This window comes from Phycodurus eques, chromosome 14 (assembly GCF_024500275.1).
Source record: "Phycodurus eques isolate BA_2022a chromosome 14, UOR_Pequ_1.1, whole genome shotgun sequence".
Classification (NCBI taxonomy): domain Eukaryota; kingdom Metazoa; phylum Chordata; class Actinopteri; order Syngnathiformes; family Syngnathidae; genus Phycodurus; species Phycodurus eques.
The window spans coordinates 9,916,142-9,941,305 of NC_084538.1; the positions used below are offsets into that span (position 1 = coordinate 9,916,142).

The following is a 25,164-nucleotide window of genomic DNA, read 5'->3' on the forward strand; positions in this document are numbered from 1 at the left end:
GGAGGATGGACCGCAGCTGTACACTTCCATAAATCACCTCTTATTACTGGAAGAAATATAAGCAGGCTTTTTTTTCCCCCCCCCAAAGAAATACTTCACATTTCTGTGAGAACACAAGGCGAAAAACTTCAGAAGACAAGACAAAAAAAAGATAAAATAACATCAGTTAGCCTGACTCTTGTCTAAGGTTTATGCAACTAGCAGCAATTACTGTTGGTATGCTAATAAACACAGATTCAGCCATGATGTGGCTACAGACAATTAACCCCCAAGGTATAGTTTTAATTAAGCTTTAAATGGGCAGTAAGGAGGAGAAAATCAGGCGGGTTCCCTGTTTCATTTTTAACTAGCTCTTAGCTGTAGCATGCTGCATAATTAGCTGTCGGCTTAGCTTTAAATTGCTCCACTAAGCTTGGCTCCTGGCTGTAGCTTCATACCATGCTAGATTAAGCAAAAGGTTGCCAAAGAAGAGATGGGATAGCGACAGAACAGAAGAGAGCAGACAGGAGTACAAGGAGAGGACATGGGAGGTGAAGAGGGAGGTGGCAAAGGCCAAATAGAAAGTGTATGATGAGTTGGATGAGAGGTTGGACACAAAGGAAGATGAAAATTTACAGATTGGCCAGGCAGAAGGTTAGGGTGATTAAAGACAGAGACGGAAATGTACTGATAAGTGAGGAAAGTGTGCTGAGTAGATAGGAGTACATTGAGGAGTTAATGAATGAGGAAAACGAAATACAAAGGAGGACAGGTGAGGTGGAAACAATGAAACAGGAGGTAGGGAGATTAGAAAGGATGAAGAGTGGAATGGGTGTTGATCCTGATTACCTGTGCATACTGGTGGATGTGTGGAAATGAGTAGGGAAGATGGTGAATATTTTGACAAGATCATTCAACAGCATCTTAGAGAATGGGAAGATGCCTGGGGACTGGAGAAATAAGTGTGCTGGTGCCAATTTTGAAGAACAAATGTGATGTGCAGAGTTGAAGCAACTACAGAGGAACTGAGTTGATGAGCCAAACTTGGGAAAACGTAGTTGGAGCCCAGGTTTAGACAAGCACCACAGACGCAATATTTTGGGGGGAGGGGGCCTGGGGGGGCGTGAACAACGGTATTAGCAGGGCTAAGACAATAAAAGTTTGCCATAAACACAGGCTTCCAAATAATTTTGGGGGACTTGAGAGGTTTTTAGGGGGGCTTCAGCGACGCCCCTCGGTAGAGGTATGCACTGTAGTGACAAGAAATAAGGGTCAGACAGGGCAAAACAGAGTACATGTGTGTGAATGAAAGGGATGCGAGTGCAATGGTGATGTTACAAGGAGTAGAAGGTGGACAAGAGTTCCAGTACTGATCAACTGTTCAGAGGAATGGGGATTGTAGAAGAGAGGTGAAGAAAAAAGTACAGGCAGGATGGACCAGGAGTAAGAAAGTGACTTGAGACAGAGGAGCACCAGCTCAAGTGAAAGCAAAGGTTTATGGACGCTTGAGAGACCAGAAATGTTGTATGATTTGGAGATAGTAGTAATGACCAGAAGACTGAGCCGGTGGCAGAGCTGAATATACTAAGATTCTCTTCGACAGTGACGAGGAAGGATAGGATCAAGAATAAATGTGCATACACATCAGAAATATAGGATTCTGCTGCCTTCCATCATGCCGAACACTATCTAGCCTTGAGGCTAATGCTAGGCAAAAGTCCCTGCTGTTTTAACTGAAGTAAGCCAAGCTGTCAACTATTCCGGGTCATGAAATTTTATTTCCGCTTGACTTTGCACACAGTTAGGCAGTGAGAGATGTTTAAATAAATTAAATTGGTGTCTTAGTTGTTCATGTCAGTCACTTTATCATCGTGTCATGCCTTTGCCACTGGATCCGAAGTTTCTCTGTATTTTGTCAACTTTTTAGCCCTCATGTTATCGAAGGAGTTTGGAAAACGTATAACATAGTTGCTATCAACTGACGTGATTAGAGTTATACAGAAAAAATGAAAACGAACACGAGTGGGTCTATTATTTATCTTCCCGATCTCATCCTACAAAATGGCAGACAAATACTGAGTCCGTGATTGAATATCTATCTATAGTTTCATTATGCTATGCTATATGTAAGATAGTCAGTGAATGTCGCTTCATATGCCACATTAAAATATGCTGTTTAATAGCTGCTTGCTTGTTTGTTATGATATGTTAAGCTAATTAGCTAGTTGTTTTCACTACTTCAAAAAAGCAACACCTTTTATGCTGGTTTTCATACATTTGTTGGCGCAACTAGGGAAAACTCCCCCACCACCAATCTTGTTAATTTTCTGTTACCACTCAACCAGTCCTTCTAGTCAGTCACGATGTGTTGGTCCAGTTGTTTTTTTAAAATCTAATCTAAGCCTCTTTATCTTAATGGTAATCTGACTAATGAACTGTCTTTGTCCAGACAACAAGGGGCCAACATGAGGCTAAGAGAACCCTCGGGCTTTCCCGCTGACGCCACCATAAAAATGGAATTAGTGGACTGGACGGGCCTTTTCAATCCCAGTGGCCGAATAAACAGTTATATTATCATGATTATTTTTTTTTTAAATGGTGTGTTTAAATTGTTTGGTAGATATTTCTGTGAGCCAAGACTTTCCAAATCCAGCAAGCCTTGCCTTATCTCACCCTCAGGCCTATGCAAAGAAGATTGTCCCATATGACTGCCTTTGCCTTACAGTAACTCCCTCTCAACATGCGAAAAAACCAGTAGGTGTGCTCATTTACATTAGTATTAATTAAGGCCCATAATGAGCTCAGCATGACGCGGCATTTCAATGCATTCCTCAAGCATTGTGCAAACTCTGCGGAGCTCTGGAGCTTTGTGGGCCGAGCCCGCTGTGCGCTGGAGGCGTGGGTGGTAAAGGACTTAAACACGCACTAAACCAAGTCGGTATACACATGCGAGCCGGCACATCCTCAGCACACGCACAGGCGCTAATGAGATCAAAACAGGCTGTTACTTATTGTCAAATCTCATATAATAAAGATGCAAATGAACACAAAAACAATTTAAGTACAAATTTATAAAATAAGACTCTGCAGTTACATTCGGTGCAGCATAAAAAAAACAAAAGTGACTCATTTTCCATTGAAAATAATGGTTTCACCCACAAGGTGCACTTAAAACTCTAAAAGCACAATCGTGTAAGAACAATTAGATTTGATCATGGCGCCATTGACAAAAGGATGTAAACTTACTGGAACGGTTGAAAATGATTTTTGCTGTAAATGCTCATAGCGATTTAAGTGGCAGTTTACAGCGGACTGTTTTAACAACAACAACAAATATCTCAAAGTGGAAAGTTTTTAAAATGGTCGCTTCTAAAAACAGAAATGGTATAAAACTAAATTAAGTGTACATTCTGGGTACACTGTCGTAGTGTTTAGCGCTCCTCCAACAAAGTCCATCCTGCATTGTCGCATTACTTTCATTCAGATATTACACAAGCGATTCAAGGCGCTTTTGTAAAGAAAAAAGAGCAGTTGATTCACATTTGAGAGGTGTTTCTTTATGAAGTGACATCACCAACCACTTGCCTGGCATGCATATTATTGCATTTATAGACTTTTCAAAAACAAATAAAACATATTTTTACTAGGTTGTTGTCGTTTAAATAGTCCCAGGGACAAAAGGAAATCCTGATGACGTAGACCTGCAAAAATGACAAAAAGTGTTGTGATATGCATGCCAGGCCAACAGTTGGCAATGTCACACTGTAGAGAAAAACTAGGCACAAGTTACACATCTCCGTAGGATGAATTGGCAGTGTAAAAAATGTACACATTGCTGGAGAAGCGATATAGGCATAAACACTATCACTTTAGGCCACTAATTGTGGTTTTGTTTGTGAGGTAATAGTGCATGTCTACACTAAACACGCATGCACATTTCCCATTTTTACAGACTACCATTTTCAAGATCAGAAGAAAAAAAACCTTACTTTCGAAAATCGCTTTCAAATGTTTGTAGTTTCAGGCCACAAAACAGATTGAATGTCTTGAATGTCTGTTTGTTTAGCTCGTCCGACTCTGTCTTGAGTTTATACATCTAGTATAAATTAGGTAGACGGATAAACACTTTTAGCCATGGTGTGATATTCCCTATGTGGTATACCGTGGCTATATAATTAAGCTTTAAATGTGCTTTGAGTAATAATTATGTTTTTTTAAAAAGTCAGTTCCCCCCCCCCCCCCGTATCATAGTTAACTAGCTGTTGGCAATAGCGTCATATGTTAGGTATAGCTCTATATCCTACACTAATACTGTCTGTAGCTTCATATGCTACCTTGCGCTTACTAGTGGTGCCACTCGGCTTTAGTCGCTTGACTGAGCGCTTGAATGAGCTCCTTGCTGTAGCTTCATACACTACCCTAGGGTAAACTAGCTGTTGCCCTTAGTTTTATATACATGTCTGAGCTACAATTAGCACCTGACTTTAGCGTCTTAGGCTACCTTGCTTTAACTAGCTGTTGGGTGTGACATCATAATGCCAGGTCATGCTACCTATTTAATATACAGTAACTTTATTTGCTACACTAATAAGCTCCTGGCTGTTACTTTATATGTCAAATAGATGTTGCCCTTCATTCTACTCCATACACAGAGCTAAAACAAGCTCCTGGCTGTGGCCTCAAAACAACATTAAGCTAACTAGCTGAACAAACAGAGATACACCCAGCCCAAGTTAAAAGCGGTGTTGTAAAGGTCCCGTTCAGATCACAGTGCAGCTAAGCCTCAGAGCCATGAGAAAACAGTTGGCACCTCAGCGCATCAGCCTGAGCGTGTACTTGAATAAGAGCTTGTTTTTTCCCCCTCGTCCTCTGGATTTTTGCGCTGAGCTGCCACGGCTTGACTTCTTACCTCCAAGCCCACCACAGGGGAGCTGGTTTCACAACAGGCAGCAAATAAAGTCAACGTAGCAAACTGAAAAAAATGAAAAGAAAAAGCACAAGGCTCTCTTTCCTTAATTGTATCTGCTGGGAAATCCCTTGAAGTAGCAGTTGGCAGAGGCAGTGAGTTGGCAGACGCATGAAATGAGTGCAGTGAGCGTAAGGCCTAGGAATACATCACATTTAGCCGCCTCGGCCGTAACTTCGCTCCAGCTAAGCTGGGGGAGCCATTGGACGCCGCGGGACTCGTCTAATTTAAGCGCAACATGTTGCTTTTCGATTCACATCATCGGGAGTACATGAGCTCCCTGCATACTTTCTCTAATATTGCAAGTCCCATCCATGCGTCCTATTTACACAGCTGTGCTTTTCTTCACGTACACCTCAGAGGTTTCGTCAGGCACCAGAAGACTGAAGCTGCTCCTGAAAGTGGCCAGTGGGCGACCTGCAGGCAAAAAATATGAAAGAAAAAAAAAAGAAGAAAAGTCAGCTATGTCAGTAGAGACACTATGCAAAAGTCTTAGCCATGTTCTTTAAGTAACTTTGAAAAGTATACCATTTCATTATTTTGTAAACAATAGGTGCCTGGGTACTTCCGGGTGGCGGAAAGTGATTGACTACTGCTTACTTGAACTGTAAACGATGGCAAAAGCTGTGTGCCGCCACAGAAGGTTTAGTTTTTTCTTATTCCTTAAAAAAACAAAAAATAAATATATATAAATTATCCTGTTGAACCTCTGGGTGATGAGGATAAATTGAGCGGACGTCGTTAGTTGTACAGAAAAAAATCGCAGCAACGCCTGGTACCAACTGGCCACTTCTAAAGGAGCAGATTGGGAATTAAACCTCCATCGTCGGGTTGGTGGGAGACATTTTCTCAAAGTTATGTAAAAAAAAAAAAAAATGGGGTTGGGTTGTCTTTGTATAATTTAGCAAAACATTATAGCTAGCCTGTTAGCTAAAGTTAGCTCTACTGCATGTCTGTGTCATTAATGCAAGCAACTGAAAGGTCAGTTAGTTCGCCAGTTCCTCAGTGATCATGTTAAATATGTATGAATGTCCACCACGTCTATTTTAGAATCAACTTACCTGTTGAAATGCAAATTACAGCTAGCGTTCCGTCTCCCTTGGAAACAATTTAGCTCAAGTAACATCTTTCTGGGTGAAAGTATGACAGTAGAGAAGAAGGCTAAAAATCATCATTCAAGCCATTTACCGTGTTTTTTCAATCAATCTGCCTTGTTCAAAATGATACAGAAGGGTTCGTTTACTAGTGGTGCAATCTGAGTTTTTGCTACCCGTGTTACATCATACTGAAAAGGTCTATATTTGGCAATTTAAACACCTATTTTGATGAAGGCCTATACTTATTTTTATTGGATGGCCACAAGAGGCCAAATGTTATGACAATTCAAGGGAGTGGTAAAACTGACCTGTCCATGTTTTCTGTCCAGTCAGAGAAAAGCTGGTGCACTGCGAGTGCGAGTTGCAGATGTGTGCTGCCTCTTTGGCGCTGTGGACGGACAGCACGCAGCCTTGCTGGCTGTAGGACGGCCAGCACCGGTAGTCTGTGTTGCCTGACGTCGTCATGCCTCGCATCACGTTGTAATCTAAACAGAACAACATGGCACAGTGTCATGTACGTAACAAGATAACATGATGGATGGGCAAGACCGCCACCCAGGCTGAACAAACATCACCAAAGATCAATGCATTAGTCACTCAGACAATTCAGGACAAAGTAGGGTAGCTGGATTGTATCTCAAACGACTATTCACGCTGACATTCACACCTATGGACAGAGCTTATAATGAACCTAACACGCATGTTTTTGGAATGTGGGAGGAAGCCGCTTACCCAGACAAAACCCACGCAAGCATGGGGAGAACACGCAAACTACACAGAACAGCCGGAGCTGAAATTGGAACCCCGAGTGTTAACTACTAGGCCACCGTGATGCTGATTAGGTTGACTGAAATATTAAAACTCTCGATGAACCTAATAAAATGCAAAGAAACAACAGTGAACAGATAAGGCTAGTTTGTGCTGCCTTCAAGACAACAGAGAGGTTGGAAATTTTAGACCTCTAACTTGGAAAAATGCCTGGGACCACAGGTATTTTCAATGTCTAAATGTGTTGCTGCACCATTTCTATTCATTTCCCATTCAGTGTTAGCATTAGCATTAAGCTAGTGGACCAGAGGCTAAGGTGTGTGTGTGTGTGGTGGCAGTCAACACCTTGAAGCCTCTTTTTTTTTTTAAGAAGAATTGTTCTCTACTTGCCAAATTTGCCTTATTGTGAATTGAGTTGAGGTGAGTTCACACAGCACTCTTTAGCACTTTAGTTATGGAAAACAAGTACAACACGTGTCAAACAGAAATGCCAGCCAACAACCACTTTAGAGTGTTTGTTGTCGTGGTTGTTTACAAAGTGAAACCTTCCTCCTCTCCGCACGAGAGGTAAGATCTTATTTTATTGACGCCACGTCTTGTTAAAAGTACTTATTTTTACAATTGTATTACATTTAAAGCATTGCCTTTGTAGGTTAAAGCTTTTATGATAGCATCAGTTTGACTCTAGAGCAGATAAAATAAAAATACATTAATTTCAATGGAAGTAGTTACAGATGAGAAACAGATTGTGTTCGACTGTGGTTCACTTCTGCACCATGCACAAAAGCAAACTGCAATCAAAATAAATGCTTGCGTTCGGTCCTTTTTAGCGGCCCTTCTTCAACCCCTTTACTCAACATGTCGTTAGCCTGCCGCAACTTTTGTAATTACACCGTGCCACTCCAGAACATCTTGAACTCTCCTCTCCCAGTGTGCTGCGCCACATTGAACACATCACCCCTCTTCGACCCAAACATTTGCCTTACATTAATCATTCTAATTCGTCCAGTCAGGCGGCCTGTCTTAAATCATCTGCTCCACATTAGCCATGAGAAAAACACACACACGCACGCACACACGCGCATGTGCACACGCGCTGAGTCTGGGAGTTCACAGAGAGGAGACGCTCTGTTGCAAACTGTTAACCTTCTAAATGGTAGGAGTTGTTGTGTGTGTCGATTGTTGAGGAGAAAAAAGACATGAGGATCAGCCTTCTGGGGATGAAGAGCAAAGGAGAAGAACAAGGAGTGTTCAGAGGATTTTTCTTCAGGCGGAAAAATGAGGCCTGCTGTGGAGGGAAAAGGTGGTCGACCTCAGCTGTTCGGGCACCAGAGACGTACAGATGAAAGCTCCCATTGTGCTTCACATGGAGGGCGGGAAACACTCTTAACGTATAGAGAAGCCCTCTTCCCTTACAACGCTTCAATTTTAAATGTCGTATAAGCCTCAGCTGTGGATCTCATCTGTGGAGAATGTACTTTACATCTGCGAGCCATTTCAAAATAAGACTTATTACCTGTTGACACTCACTTTGTCTCTCCCACACACATTCGTTATTGCACTGACATCATCCAGGCCTCTTTTTTTTTTTTTTTTTTTTTTTTTTTGCAGAGTTGCATTTTTGCCAGGAAAAGTGGGAATATTAATCGATAACATTCATTCATTCATTCATCTTCCGTTCCGCTTATCCTCACTAGGGTCGCGGACGTGCTGGAGCCTATCCCAGCTATCTTCGGGCGAAAGGCGGGGTACACCCTGAACTGGTCGCCAGCCAATCGCAGGTCGCATATAAACAAACAACCATTCACACTCACATTCACACCTATGGCCAATTTAGAGTCTTCAATTAACCTACCCTGCATGTTTTTGGGATGTGGGAGGAAACCGGAGTACCCGGAGAAAACCCACGCGGGCCCGGGAAGAACATGCAAACTCCACACAGGCGCGGCCGTTCTGTGCATTACTTGGCGACAACTCGCACATGTGCTGTTGATTCAGTCTCAACTAGTTTGTCTAAAACAGGAGTACCCACATACCGATAAACAGACCTTTTTGATCAAATAATAATAATAGCTTTGATTTATACACCCCATTTCAAGGGACCTAGCGATGCATTTCAAATTTATAGTCAAAGTCAACAAAGGCCTCCCCAATCTGCTCGGAAAACGGTTGGGGCCAAAAATCGTAACTTAAAACTGTCCAGTATTTATTATCTCAAATCATGAAATGAGAACCATCACCAATGAAGAAGCTACCTGAAGCTTGTGCTGTTGCCAGACATTCACATTCAATTTCTATTTAACTTACAGACTACAAGATCTGTCAGGCTAAAAATGTCCACATTTCAGCATATAAAAAGTCCACTTTGAACGTATGCTGTTTCAAGCAATAAAAAGTTAATTTAGGACCATTTTTGTGCCCGCTTTTACCTTATTTCGTGTGTTTTTTCTTCGAAAGATTTTTTGAGAAGTTAATGTTACATTGTTGGGAAATATCTGAATTTGCACATTCCTATTTCATATTGTTGTCTATTTGAGGTTCAGGATCAGATTTAAAAAAAAATAATAAATCAGAAGTTACTTACCAGTTACTCAGTACTGTACTTAAGTAATTTTTCACTTAAAACTTAATTATTTGGAGGATTACTTTTTTCTTGAGTCATTTTACTCTCAAGTTACAGTACTCTTTCTTGAGTAAAATTTTTGGCTACTTTGTCCACCTCTGGTATGTGTTTAACACGCTTGGAGAAGCAGAACATGACCTCAGCTATGGAATGTCGAGCTCCGTAGTGTATTTTTTATGTTTTTATGTCTCAAAAGTATTTGAATTTCAAAATGGCTGTCGATTGTCGTACTTGTATATATAATTTATATATATATATATATATATAATTTGTTACATAGATTAATATAAGGGCAAGAGATGTTATTTTATACATAAAGTAAAAATGTACGTTTCCCCGCCGATCAGTGACTAAAGGAAATGGTAGCAGTGGAGATAAATATAAAAATATATTTCAATAAAATGTAATACAGATCATTGGAAGACAATGATATTATACCTATAGATATTGTATTTAGCCAATCGCAGGTCACTTATAGCCAAACAAGAATTTTACCTTATATTCACACCTATGGACAACTTTGTCTTCAATGAACCTAATATGTAATTTTTTAAAATGTGAGAGTAAGTCGGAGAACCCAGACGTTCAAACAGAGAACCTGAGAACTGTGAGGGAGCTGTGCAGACCTCTCACACACTGTGCGTTCCACTTTATACTACAAAATTATTGCAATTTTTTTTTTTAATTAATTGTTTAAAATAAGAATCTTGAATTACGACAATATTTTTCTGGAGTTAAGAAAAAAAAATAAAAAATCACAATTAGTTGCTTTATTTAGATTATTATTATTATTATTATGTGAATTGAGAAAAATGAACAAGATAAAGCAGCTTCACACAAGACAGCATTCGTGTTAAGTGAAAATGGCCAACTGGATGTCACGTGACCGCTTGTGACCTTCTCACCTTACTCATGGAAACAACCTGCTCAGTCCACTTTCCCACAGCTTGCCCTATTGTTTTAAAAGCCCAACTGAGCCCGCATATTAAGTCGCTCCAGACACCCCTGGTGCAAAAACTCCCACACAAAAATGTGAAATAATATACACATTTTTGAGGCTGTCTTATCACTCTCCCAATCAGCCATGCAGAGGCTTGACTTGTGGCACCTCCCTGCGAAGCTAAAACATTCCCTGCTGGTGTTAGCTTCGGCGCCCGTGGCCTTTTCCCCCTCAATCTGCGATTAAATTCACAAAGAGCTGCTAAACAAACAGTCCGGCATCTGGAGGGGACGGAAAAAAAATATCTCACCACAGGAACGCAGCCGGTCTTTCTGTTATTAATATTTCATAGACTGCAAGGAAGGAGGGCTCGCTGTCGAGTTAAATGTTTACAATGAGCGGATACAACAAAAAAGAAAGACTTTACATGGCGAAATAAGTCAGGATGTAGACTTGAGTGGGTCTTATTTATTTAAAAAGTGGCCAAACTTTCCATGTATCCCAATCCCGACAGACTTGCTGAGCCGGAGACACGCAGGATTAATCCCACTCTGTTGGTTTTGTCCTCTCATTCCAGCCACCTAATAACCTGTCAAAACAACCCAAGCGAGGGAGAAACCACAGGACCCCTCCCCCCCTTCCACACACACACACACACACACACACACCTCTTCCAGCCTCCGAAACAAAATGAAAACAGAGGTGCAGACTGTGCCGCCTTTTTAAATAAGGCCCAGCTTTGTGTCGGCCGAAGGGGGGAGGTCGGTGTCGCGTGTAAGAAGCAGGCTGACCTCGGAGTACAGATGGAGGCAGCTTGTCCAGGTGCAGGCCAGACTGGTAGAGGTGCAGGATGTGCTCGAAAGCATCCAGCGTCTCGTTGATGTCGGCTTTCAGCTCACCTGCAAATGGATCATAGGTTCAGCACATGCGGGCGGAACGATTATTAGTCCCGCTATGTGTGCTATGCAAACGTATTTGAACACAGGGGAAAAAATATAGACTTCCTCTCTCTTGGGAAGACTGTGTGATTCGGCGTGCTTGCGGGAATGTTTGTCCATTCATCCAGAAGAACATTTGAGAGGTGAAAGTTCACTGATGAGGGGGGCCGACATTTGGAAGCTGCAAGTGTAGTCCTGTCAAAAACATCTTGGTAAGATGAAGAATTAAGTTTTGCAGAAGAGGTTAAACCGATTAATCAACTTTACGACTCGGCATCAATGTTCTATGTCAACTAATTGCCAATTATGTGTTTTTGGCGTGCCACGTGTCTCGTCTTCCGGTCGGCCAATTTACGGAGGACTCGTGACGCGCGACATCTGCGCTGGTCCGAGGGAACGAAAAGAAGCCGTTTGTGGATGAGAACAGCCGTTAGCCTGGCTTGCTTCAGCTATTCTGATTGACGCTAGTCACCGACGGGACCTCGGGGCTGGTGGTGAGGAACGAGGGCAGCTGCGCAAAGTGACGCTCTATCTTCATTGCTAAAGTGTTATCTCCAATAACTTGCGGGCAAAATCTGTCCGACATCAAGAATTGTAATTATTTTACAAGAACACCAATATCACAACGCTGCGCCGTAACACTTGTTGCAGGACCGCTTGCAGCCAAGTGGAATAGAAAAAGGGAATTTTTTGGATCCTGGTGACACACATTATGCTATGTAACACAAGATGAGACCGGCCTGCTTGTTGAAGTGAGAAACATACGCACCCACAAATTACTCCACTCAAAGTAACAGTGAGTTGTCATTTGTTTTAATACGTTTATATATTGGTCTATGGAAATATGTCTTTACGGGAAACCGGTCCGTGGCACAAAAAAGGTTGGGAACCGCTGTTATGTGCTAAAAAAGTAGCAATGACTTTGACTCAACTTTCCGTACATTAGACCGTAGTTCACTACAAACATTTTCGCAGGCCACCTCAAAATCATGGAGAAAAACAAACAACCTTCACTTTTTGCTTTACCACACCTTGTTCTTTCTTTCTTTCTTTCTTTTTTTAAAAATAAATACTGTACATATAAATACTGGCACGGTAGCAGAGGTAGAACAGCCGTCTCACAGTTCACATTTTCATGCAATTTGGTTTTCTGTGCATGTGGGTTGTTCAATTTATTTGGTGAATGTAAACACAGCCGTATGAGATCATGTCTGTCATCACTTGAAATTTACATGTACATAGGCAAAAACTACAGTACAAAAACTGGATATAGGAATAAAACTGGGATTGAGAATTTGCAGTGTGAATCCAGTCGAAGCCACACCGCCCTCCTTCGACTTCCGGAAAGACTTTGGCGCACTCCCTCTCCCTCGCACGCATCCTTCCAACAAAACCCGTTTATAGCCAATAAAGGCATTATGTTTAATCATGCGAACAGGATCAAAACACATGACAATGCAATGAAAAAAATATTACTCGCCAGTTGTTTTTAGCCCATTTTGCACGGGTGCATGAAATGATCTCTCTTAAGCCAAGCGTACGTATTAGTTCGGTGAGTTCACGCTGTAGAAGACGACTGTTGGACTGGCAGGAGCTGAAGTACATTTTGGGTAGTGTTTGTTGGTTCGTGTGTATGTTTTTTGGTTAAAAATAAATGTTAGAGAGGAAGTCCTCAGATTGAACATTTAAACTTAAAAAAAAATTATAATAAAATTATGTCAGAGATATAATTTTTGGCATCTTTTAAATGTTTACATCATCCATACATCCATTTAGGGTTCCAGGTGATCTGGGGCCTGTCCCAGATGACTTAGGGTGAGAGGCAGGGTAAACCCTTGACTGGTCGCCCATCAATCAGAGGGCACATGTCGACAAAAAACGATTCACACTCGCATTCACATCAATGGACAATTCAGAGTCTTCAATTGAACATGCACGCTTTTGGGAATGTGGGAGGAAACCGGAGCACCCAGAGAAAACCCACACAAGCACGGGGAGAACTACAAACTCCACACAGGAAGGTTGGAGCCAAGATCCAAACCTGAAATCTAAGGGCTAGGTTTCGCTAACCAATCAAGAGGCAAGTTATAATTCCAGATTTAAAGATAAATACATAAATGATGTACTATGACGTACTATATGCGACAAATTTTTGGAATGATGTATTATTAGAAGTAGCGCTATGAACGAATGAGTGGGAATTAGGATTCATTCGCTTAAAAAAAAAAAAAAACTTGAATCATAATTCAAATGAAACCAAATCAAACTTCATTTACGCATTTCACGGCACAGAGATGGCGCAAAATGGCCTGCGACCAGAAATCCTTGTTAAAGTAAGCCACCTTAAACTACAAATAAGCATTTTGGCAGCATCTTTTTCCGGAGGGAAAAGTGTTTGCTTGAACAGGGGAACCAAATTATGTCAGCGTACTCTCTCTCTGGTGTTGTGACAAAATCTGCGACCTCAAAAAAACCTGCGACCAGGGCTTAACCAGGAGCTATAGATAGTTTTTAGGTCATCCAATTAGATTGTTTATGTGTTGGACAATGAGCTGTCTTTATTTTGGAATATACAAGGAGTAACACGCTAGGCATTCGATATACTGTCAATGCGAATAGCAATTGGGGGATTTACACGGCTCTACTTTAAAGTAATATTTCACCAATTGGTTGCCTATAAATGATTATTCTTTTGGGAATGTGTGAAAAAGACAGAGTACGCTGAGAAAACCCACGCAAGCAGAAAGAGAATGTGCAAACTCCACACAGGAAGAGATTTGTAACTGTGAGGCTGACATGCTAACCACTGGTCTACAGTGCCGTTACAAAAAAAAATAAAACCTTAATTTGATCCAAATAAAATTGTGATTTGTGTTCTGTACATACACAAAAAAAGACAATTATGAATCCAATGTCCCTGTGGGATGTAACTAAGTAAGAGGTGTGTCTCAATACTTTTTGTATACCATGAATTCCACACAAGCAAATTAAATAAAGCATTTAAAGCAGGGGCATGTCACGACAAGACCACAATAACACAATGATTTAGTCTTTGTGTGCTGTTGTGACGTTATCGCACTCTCTTGCTCACCTGTGGCGTTCATGATGCGCTCCACCAGGTGTGTGAGGCCGGGCGGGGCCTGGTGAGGCAGCAGGTAGGTGAAAAAGTACCTGGAGCCATGTGAATAAAAAAGAAGAAAAGAGCACATCCATTATGGAACATCACTTGAAACCATAAAGCTGTCAAGGATCTGTAGGGCTGATCAAACGCGACAGGACTCGCTTTTCGCCACTTTATGAATCGTGCCCGTAAACCGCAAATCTGCAGCTTCTGGACTCCTTGACTAGCAACATTGTGTCAACATTGCCTCTATTCAAGCACTCACGCAGGTATCTGTACATTGCATTAGTATTAATTTTTCTGACATCTTTTTTTCTTTTACTCCCTACATCGATGAAACCGAGTTCGATACATTCTACTCGTTACTATGTGAAAAAAAAAAGGCCTGAGCCAATGCCGCCTAGCTTTTTTTCCTCACAGTAAGAGCAACAGAAATAAATAATAATAATAAAAGAGGGGACCTATTTCCTGTGACGAGAAGCCCCCCCCCCCCCCCCTTTAAGCGATCGTTTTTTTAAAAAAATGGGTTTTCAAAGTATACAGGCAAAACCAAGGTTCTGCGACTTGTATGACGTTGTGCCGAAAGCGCCAAGCAGCACTGAGGTCTACCGGAAGAGATGCAGCATCATTAAGAGCAAAAAAAAAAAAAAAACAGGAGGAGGCAGCTGCAGCAGTAGTCGTCTTTCATACTGAGCAGAGAGAATATCTGCCTGTGAGTATTGTTGTATGCTCTGTTTGTGTTTGCTACTCAATATGTTTTAAAAGTCTCAGGTTTGAAGGTTTATATTTACCAGACTTTCGCTAAAAGAAATTATATGATTTGGTTGAGCGTCTTGTGATTAAACACGCAATATCTTGTTTCATGTGTCAGTTTTCAGTAAACGTCAACTGGGAGTGACAAATAAACAGGTTGAAGCAAAAACACTTCTTATTTGGAGAACTCCGTGACCGTGAGAGCGAAAACAGGCCCTGAGGAATACTTTAAAAGTGTGTTTTAAGTTTAAATGTGTTTGAGGCGTGTTGGGGGTAAAAGTAACAAAAGCTTTTTCGATAATCTCTCTGAATTGCACATTTTCACTCATTGCAGGTGGGTCTTGAACGTATTCCCCCTGATAACAGGGATTCACTTTATAATTGATATGTAGTCTATACTTTTACTTAAAGTAAAAAAGTTGAATCATCTACTTTTACCAGTGTTTTATACACAAGCATGAGTTCTTTTACTTCAGTGAGCACTATTGTCACCTCTGCTCATGCTCACCTATACGCGTTGTAAATGTTCATCTTCTCATTGAGACCTTCGCACACTCCGCGGGCCGAGCAGGTCAGGGTGAAATTTCGGTGCGGAAACTGCAGTGAGCAGTCGGCGTCGCAGTCGCAGGGAGTCGCAGCCGCGCTGGCGTCGTCCAGGTCGGTGAGCTTGAGCTCGCCCGACACCATGACGAACTGGCGAGGCTGAAAGTCGAGCAGAGCCACCGATCCTAGTGGAGAGCGCGACAGGAAGTGGAGGAGGCGCACCAGGTCCAGACACACCTGCAGGGACGCAACACAAAAGCCTCCTTATTATCTGCTTCACTGTTTGTTTAGCTGCAGAGAGGTAATCCTGTTAAGATAGTCTAATGGGATTGTAATAACAGGCTTAATCAAGTTGTTTATTGACATTGAAAGGCAATTTACTTAAACTACTTGCTCCCCGTTTATAAAACCCATCTTTTTTTCTATTTTGTATTTATTTCACAAGTCACTTTGGCACATTATTCATTGTGACTTTATCTTCTACACTTTTTATATCATATAGTGAAACCCCGCTATTCACCCTGATGCAAATAGCAAGAATCCGCATATTAATAGTAATTGACACCCCCTAAAAAGGTTTGTAATTGCCTATCGATGCCAGAAGATGGCAGCAAATCACTGTCTAAATGAAACTCCTCAACTCACTTCAACATACCTTGTTGCACCATGATGCCACCAGATGGCACCAAACTGATATATTATTGCATTGGCCTGATCAAAAAACAGTGAATAGGTAAGTTTACAGCGAATAACGGAGGATAGGTTCCCCAAACAAATCTCTGATTTTCTCCTTTGATTACTCTACTACATAAAAAATAAATTATTTTAAATATTGTTACTTGGCACGATAAATGATTAGCAAGATAAGATCTTCAAATTGCTCTAGATTATTTCCCAAAATATAAAGACAAAATCCACAACCCATCTAAATGTTCTATTAGTTGAAAGACAGTCCGCATTTTTTTGGATTGGTCACATTATTAATATTATTATTTTATTTCATTTCTCCAGTGCAAGGTCGTATATATTTGAAAGATTTTGTTCAGGATGCAAAACTAGCAGGGACTGTAAAGTCTTTCAGTGATTTTGTTATTCCCCGAAGATTTATGTTCCAGATATTAGAGTCGAACATATTCTAGCGAAAAACACAAAAGCCTAAAAATTCAGAATGGAAAACATACGATCATTTGCTCCTCTCTGTTAGCCAAGCTACTTACATTTTATACACTCGAGCTTTTAATAGTTTCATAAACTTCAGTATGTTTCCTCAAGGCTTGAAAACACAAACAGGAAGGCTGCAAACAGCAAAATGAAGGCATCGGCTGCACACTGACAGACCATGAAATGAGTGTGTGTGTGTGTGTGTGTGTGTGTGTGTGCGCGTCTGTGTGTGTGTGTGTGTGTGTGTGTGTGTGTGTGTGAGAGAGAGAGAGAGAGACAAATGTACTGCAACTAGCGTTGGTGACTGTAAAGCGCAGAGTTGGACGTCACAGGCACAGTAAAAACGGCGGTGGGGGAAACCAGACACCCCTGGATTAAAGTAGCCCTCACACATGTAACTGACATTGAGCAGGCTACACAGCACCAGGTTGGCTTTTCTAACTCTTTAGCTGAGGAAAAACATAGGGTACATTCAACAACAACAAACTTAAAAATGTTAAATTTTTCTTTAAGTCTGTGAAAGGTTTTTTTGTAAAACAATCTCTCTTGACAAGGATCTGCAAAAATGACTGGAATATGCATACCAGGGCAGTAGTTGTCGCTTTGTAGAGAAGCAATATGCACATGCAGAACAACTGCATGTCTTCCCTGGCTTATACAAAAGCATATTTTGACTACCCATATCTGTAGAAGTTCTTTTTAGTATTGAAAAAAAAAAAGAAGAAAAAATAAATACATTGTTCGGGGGTGGAAAACTTTCCAAACTTGGAGCAACAATATGTGGGTTTGAAATTTCACGTATGTAAGTAATACGTCTCGCAGTAGCACTGTGGTAAATTGTTTTGGTTGTCATGTATTCTTGCATGCCAACACTCAACACATGCGCTTCTCACAAAGAGTTGTATTCAGCTTTCGGGCGAAATTAATCTAAAATCCACAATAACTTTTACTGGCGATCTTAAATTGACTGTTAAACTTTTGAACGGACATGTCCAAGTGTTCATCGTATGTCTACTTTTTGAACAACTCGCTTTTCTCTTACAAGGAGCGGAACAACAACATTTACAACAGGGGTTTGATCAAAGAAAATGTCCAAGGAAGACCACTTCTATGCCTTTCAGTATCGCTACTGAAACCTTCTGATGATACTCTGTGACACTCTAAAGGCCTTTCCACACTGCACTTGGTCAGTCATCCCATATTTGGAAGTGGTGACATAACGGCCTACAAGGAAGTCGGGAGGCTTTCCCCGCTGAGTGGACAGCAACTCGGCAATATGTATTTGTCATTGTTGAAAAAAGAAAGCCCTAACTTTACTTATTTTGAGGAGGAGGAGGTGGCGCAGCATTAAAAAAAAATTACAAAATAAAAAAAAAAATGGAGAATGGGAATATCCCGTATTGATTTCATGGCAGCATCCCGGAATTTAAACTCATTAATGAGATTTTTATTTATTTACTTGAGTAAGAGTAAAAAAAAGTACTCCGTTTAAAAACTACTCAAAAGTAACCGGTGAGTAACTTTTGATTTAAAAACAAATAAAGAGCAGAACATCAAATAAAATAATGAAGAACACGTTTGCTAAACAGACACGCAAGTGTGCGTGTGAGCAGCGAGCGAGCGATTAAAATTACAGCATGGCACGCATCCCCAAAGAAGCATGTTTTACAGTAGCTTATGACCATAAAAATATGGCTACTGTTGCCAGTTGCACTGCCAAAACAACAATAGAAACATCTGCAACTTACGGCAAGCTGTTTTCTCAAGTTAAAAGTGGGCTGAAATAGCCATGTTTGGGCACACACAAGTCAACACTGTTGTTTTTCGGTCATGTGACTGCCTTGTGCCATCTGATTGGTGAATTGGAATCAAATGACACTCGTGACCACGTTGGATTGGGCCACCGGCGCCCTATGCGGAAGTCAAAGATGAAGTCTAAAAATGAAAAATATAAAGTATGGTGCATTCAAACTACTCTGACGATTTATCCAAAATGTTACTTGAGTAAATGTAACGGAAAAAATGTAGGGCGTTACGACCCACCTCCGGTCTCATGATGTTAAAATATGAACAGCATGATGAAGAGGACTGTTTGAATACCAATTCTAATCGGACCAGTAAATGTACTGGTCTATTCATGTACTGAATCAAAAACCTGTTTGTGAATTTTGCAGTTCTGCTCCTTGTTAGAGAACAGCAACGTATGCGGCTTATAGTTCATTTTAGGTTCATCCTGAAATTTCAGACATTTTTTAGCATTGACATTGAAATGACATTTATTTAATCAATGTCCCCATTTTTATGTTCCCAGACTCCCAAGCATTGCTCCTGTGCAAGTAAGACTTTTAGGCTACGTTCAAACCACAACGGCCCAGTAAAAACTGACTTTCAGCGTTTCACGGACAGACAATGTTGTCAACGTGAAAATGCTGTAATATCCGTGCCAGGCCAATACTTGGCAATGTCACTGCAAAGAAACACTGCCATTCCAGACAAAACCATGTCCTGTATGTCTTCATGTGTTTTTAAAATTTGACATCATATTTAAGTAGTGTGACACAGATGGACATACAGTAGAATAGTGGTACATACTGTAGCTGTACACCCTAAAAAAACTTTATAAGGGCAAAATAGTATGGCGCTTCAGCATTGCTGTTTTTGTTGTTAAGTATTCACGCGCAACCAGACTGAAGCATCTAAATGAAAAGTTTGATAATTGCTAAGGTACGTTTACATGACAACTGCATGGTAAAAACTGAAGGCTTTTGAAAGTCTCCATATGACCATGTTGCCAAAACAATGAGAAAATGACCAAAGACGCTGTAACATGCATAATTGAGGCCACCTCTGAAATTTTTATAATGCACCGGAAATGCATTTGTAAATGCACATATGCTGAAGACGCTCCATAACTTCCCCGAAACAGCCCTGGCTAAACTTGGATCCTCTCCGACATACAAAGCTTGTGAATGTATCAATTCAACATACTTCCTTGACACCAATTACTACTTTCCTGTTTAGCCAGAGCTTTGGTGCCGTCTTGTGGCGTCATAGAGCATCATCGGAAGAGAACAAAAAAGCCAATAGGTGGGTTTATAACCTTTTACGGCCAACGATCTTTTCCCGGCGTCACCGCTTTAAAGCACGTCATCGTTGCGACGTGAAAAGGCCCCGCTACGACCCGGTGAGGTATATTCCAGCCACCGGAGGCTTTAAACAGATATACAGGTATTTTTGTGGCTCAAATGTGTAGCCATAAAAGAGATGCTAGACAAAGAAGCATCCATTTTTCAGCTGATTTGCCCAATCAGCCCCAAAATACGTTTCATTGCATTTTCCCCATCCCAAATCAATTTGCGTGCTCAATCTGAGTGCTCCTCCCCTCATTACCTCCTATTATTTCAAACCCAGCCGCACACACAGCCACCCTTGAATCCCTGCAGAGCAAATTCAGCCTCTGTCCACTCCCACCAGGAACATACCTGTGATGGGGGTTGCACTAAAGCGGTGTGTGTGTGCATGTGTTAGTGTATGCTGAGATGACATTCCTAGCCTTCAGTGGATTAACTCCCGGTCCCATCTCCATTCCAAGCCCGGCATGATCAAATACATTGAGGGACATTTGTCAGTGCTCCTAAAGTTTCACCCTTCATCTGGAGGGCTGCACACGCGCTCTTGCAAACACTGGCAGCAAGAGGCACCCGGCCAACTGCAGTGCGGTTAAGCAACAAAGTACGGGAAGAGCATCATGAGCTTACCCTGAAGCGGTCCTCCCAGGGGCTCTGGAGCAGCTGGAGCATCTGGAGAGGGTTCCCCTGCTCCAGGATGACGGTGACTTGGCCTCCCGAGTCTCCGACACAGTGACCACGCAACTGTTGAAGCCACATTTAAATGTAAGGGCACGATGCAGCATTCCACAGTCACATTTTTGGGAAATCTAAAAGCGGGTTTAAGTGTGGCGAGAATAGCGGGAACGAGTGGATGGCGAGGAAGCACAGGAGCACATTGTCTACTCCGGAAAAACTTCACCCTGAAGGGCAGGAAGGGGTCAACGGATTTAATTGAATTAGCAAAATTCCTGGACAGGCGAATGGGTTGTTAACCTACTCGCCGAATGTGAGACAAAAGGAGGAGGTGGCCGGATAAGATGTTGGCATACGTCTGCTGGATATCTTTTTTTTTTTTTTTTTTTTTTGTCAATTTGTTGAAAATTTGACATCGGCCCCTTTTCTTCGACACTAAACTCATCCAAGCCTGGACCTTGCTTTGTTGTGGATGCCGGAAATAAACAGCCTCCTCAAACTGTTCCACAAAATTTAAAGCAATAAAATTGTCTTCAAAAAAAGAAAACTTAACTCCAACAACAACAAAAAAAGGCCTAACCCGAAAAGATCTACCCGAGATCTGGAAAAGAACCATATTTGATAAGTCTGTGTTAAAAATGGATCATACCCATATCACTATGATTTCTCTTGGTATACAACTTTGTGATTGAATCAAGTTTTTCTGGCTTCTCCGTACTTGATTGTGCATTTGACCTTCTGAGATGGGTTTTATTTGGAGTTTGTCCAGCCTACACTGTTTTATACATTTGTTGCTGCATTTAAACCACATAATACTTTGCATTAATATTCAAAGTATTTTGTGACAATTGCCTACGAAATATGCTATAAAAACACGTTGAAAAGTGTCCTGTGACAACCATTGTTGACATGTACGATTTCCGTAACTTTTTGGTCATATTAAGTTAACGTGTTGCTTTTCATTCATGAGAGTTGCAAAAATGCTCAACCTTTACTACCTACACTGTTTTACACATTTGTTGTGTTTTAAGCTGATATCTATGATTTATCATTTTCAATATTTAAAGCACTTTCTAATCATTGTCTATATGAGCAGTGCTGTACAAATACATTGTACTTGTTTATCGAGGGGCCTACAAACGTCTCTGTAAAACACATTAGAATTCCCTCGTCATTCACAAGGTGAAAACCGACACCGTTTTATATATTTGCTGTTGTGCATTTCTCTCTTTCCATTTAACATTCGATAGCTTGCCCTTCAAGCACTTTGTGAAAAATATTACATGAAAATTGATACAGCAGATGAATACATTTTAAAGAGTGGCCTAATAAAGATATGTATGTTTTTGCATAACTTTGGGCCATTCAAAGTTTAGGTGTGGATTCAAAGGCCTTGTCCATTCGTTAGTTGCAAAAAAAAAAAAAAAAAAAAAAAAAAAAAGTTAACTGTTTTACACATTTCTTGCATTTGTTTTATTTAGAGTGCAATAATAAGTTTTTTGCACATGATTTTTTTTGTTTGTTTTGCCAACTTAAAAGTTTTCTTTTCATAATGTGCATCACTTCAAGGTTATAGCTTCAAATCATATTAATTCTGTTGTGTGCATTCTGTATATTTCCTTGAAAGCACTTTGTAGCTAGAAAGTAATGGAGAAATATTTGATTGCATAACTTTTAAAAGGGCTGGATTGTAATGCCAAATTCATTTCTAAGACTCCATGTAAAATAGGTTTATTTATTTTATTTATTTATTTTAAATCAAGCCCATGGGCCATACCAAGCCTATGAGAGGTATCTAATCCAACCGGCAATGCAAATCGAAAAACAAATAAGTTTTTAACTCACAATATATAATAAACACTATTTTTTGTACTTTTTCATAAATGTCGTATGGCCCAGAGAGGACAATTTCTTAGCAATTAGTACTGTCAAGTCATTTCAAGTGCATAAATGGAGATAATAACCATAAAAAAAAAAAGGTGCACCTCGATGACGTTGGGATGCCGCAGCCTGTGCAGGAGGACAACTTCCTTGCAGAGTTTGCAGGAAACCAGCTGACGGCATCCGCGGGGGTCCTTGAATCCCTCCACGCACTTGCCCATGTCGATGCCGTGCTCGTTGACCATCTTGAGGGCCACCGGCTCTCCTCCGGCCAGCGTCACCTTCACCACCAGCTTGGTGTACCCGGAGCCGAGCACCTCCAGCGGCCGCATGTCCCGCAGAGCTCCGCAACCCAGCGGAGCCCCGCCGGCGGCGCCGCGCGTGAGCTCGCCCCACAGATGAGAATCCCAGGCGGAGGAAGGCTCCTCGACGCGTCCGGGGGAAAGCAGGGGGAGAATTTCTTGGCGTCTTTGCGCGAGTTGGTCGCTCAACGCCGCGCGGAGAGACGCCAGCTCTTCATCCAGATCTTCGCGGCCGCCGCCGAGCTGGTGCACGCTGCCGAGGAGCAAGCACACCAGGACGGACAGGACCGCCACGGACAGCACGGCGGCCGCGCGTAACGACTTGCCCACGGCGGCGGACATGTTGCGCGAGCGGTACACGCAGGACGACTGCTGGTGGCCCCGTGGGTGGAAAGCAGAAGAAGCGATCGGCTCCTTCCACCTCCTCCCCCACTCGTGGAAACTCCCACCGGAGGTGTGTCCTGTCCGCGCGTAACTTTACACCCGACCGGCCGCCCAGCAGGAGTTCTACGAGCACCCCATCATCATCATCATCATCTACATGCTTCCATGCAAACACGGCCAATCACCACTCCAGGGAAAAACAGCGTAGAAAGAAGTATGCGTGCCATGTAACAACAGTTGCAATCGACTCTCTATAGCGCTCGGATTGAATGTGATGCATTATGCATGTCACCAAACTCCTTCCTTGTACAGCAATTGAAATTCCCTTGAATTACATTGAATTGTCTTCCGCAAAAATTGACCTTACAGTGGTGCATTGACGGACCCGTATAATTTGTTTTGTTTTTTACGTGATCGCCCTTAAAACTCAAAATTAACTCACATTTTAAATATTCCCCCAGTGAAATGAATGGGAATGCCATTAAGCAGCTACAGCATCCCCCAAAAACACCAAGAACACATTTTGCAACGTGCTTTTAATAAAGACAATAACATTCAAAAGTATTTTACTTTTAAAAAATGGTGTACAATAAGAACATAAATACTATATTCAAAGAATTAAACAGTTTGTGCATCATAATTTCATCCTTTAGTGTCATTTGTTGTGCTGCTCCTGGATTTTGGCTTCGGCCACCAGGGGGCAGTATGATAGAAACATACTACACGTAGATTTCCTGAGGAGGCGGAAGACTATTGCGACTAAACTGCAGTAGTATGTCATTTGTCGCAGGGGATAAAGAATACCGTATATGCCTGAGAGTATTGTTGCTTTGTCTGCATTTGCTGCTACCGTTTGTGTTCAAATATAAGTCGTTTAAAAGTTTATAACTACCGCAATATACGTGTTACTTTCGTGAGCCCGTCTATGGCATTTTCCATCATGCGTTACCATTAGGCTAGCTGATTTTTGGCAAAGGTATGTGGTTTGGTTCAATATACAACGTGTAATTCTCTTTGTATTTTGTTTAGTTTTGCAGTAAACTTCAAATGGGAGTGGCAATAAACAGCTTGAGGAAAGCACTTGGCCTGTTTCTTGAAGAGTTGTTCATTATCTGCCATACCGCTGCTAGTTGGGAAATTTGCTGTAACCATTTTATCTCTACTAACTAATTTTTTTCTGCCTGCAACTTGACAAAAAAAAAAAGTTGTAAATTGAGGTACCAGTCGAAAGATTTTTAAGTTGGGGGACTCATAAGTCAAGGTACCACTATACTTGGTGTCATGCAACCGATTGTTAGTACTATACTACTTGATAGTAGGCCTCCTACAATCTGATTAAGTGATATTTAACAAAACAAACAAACAAAAACAAAAAAAAGGTAAAGGTCAAAGTACTGATTCTGTACTGACAAAGTACTCTTCTACTTGCATAAAAGTAAACAACCAGATACTCTGCAAGTACCAAAGTTAAAATAAATTGTTAGTCAATAGTATAGAATGCCCCTTTTGATAACGCTTTTATGCCATTAAAACGTGTTCACCTAGCTTTGCTAACATTGTGAACGGATTAAAAAAAAAAAAAAAAAAAAAAAAAAAAAGGGCTAAATTAGCTTATGATAACAACTGAAAACAAAAACCACCTTATCTGTGTGCTTTTTCAGACTAGACTAAGAATTTCGGAAGGTCATATTTTGCCCACCTCCAATTTGAGCTGTCTGTATTTAAAGTTAAGGATGAATTTTAGTGCTCACTTCCCAATCTGACCAACAGGAGGCGACAAATCCCCGTTACCCTCACAAAACACTATGTGAACATGTGTTTAGGAGGTACCAATGCCAATGCAAGATCTGAATCAAAACCAGGTCCTGGGTAGGGGTACCCCGTCTCACATCCACTCAGCTGGAA

At 41.3% G+C, this 25,164-nt stretch overlaps 1 protein-coding gene across 2 annotated transcripts; it reads right to left on the reverse strand.

The window, feature by feature from the left end:
- Positions 1 to 3,005: 3,005 nt before the first annotated feature.
- Positions 3,006 to 23,257, reverse strand: pkdccb (protein kinase domain containing, cytoplasmic b). Of its 2 annotated transcripts, XR_009769796.1 has the most exons (8): positions 22,678 to 23,257; positions 20,648 to 20,761; positions 15,694 to 15,965; positions 14,403 to 14,482; positions 11,165 to 11,272; positions 6,351 to 6,527; positions 4,889 to 5,362; positions 3,006 to 3,680 (listed from the first exon to the last, which is right to left on the reverse strand). XR_009769796.1 is itself a non-coding variant. In XM_061696262.1 (7 exons), exons 1-7 carry the CDS (start codon positions 23,215 to 23,217, stop codon positions 5,271 to 5,273), a joined length of 1,383 nt encoding a protein of 460 aa, XP_061552246.1. In that variant the 5' UTR covers positions 23,218 to 23,257; the 3' UTR covers positions 3,011 to 5,270. The 2 variants fall into 2 exon arrangements, 1 of the variants encoding a protein (XP_061552246.1); XM_061696262.1 differs by having other exon boundaries at positions 3,011 to 5,362.
- Positions 23,258 to 25,164: the final 1,907 nt, after the last annotated feature.

Excerpts from the sequence above, each read along its gene's own strand:
- pkdccb (XM_061696262.1), bottom strand. The coding sequence starts at position 23,217 with ATGTCCGCCGCCGTGGGCAAGTCGTTACGCGCGGCCGCCGTGCTGTCC. Across the intron at positions 15,966-20,647 it reads CCTGGGAGGACCGCTTCAGG|GTGTGTCTGGACCTGGTGCG; the intron begins GTAAGCTCATGA and ends GCGTCCCTGCAG. Across the intron at positions 14,483-15,693 it reads AACATTTACAACGCGTATAG|GTACTTTTTCACCTACCTGC; the intron begins GTGAGCATGAGC and ends ACATGGCTCCAG.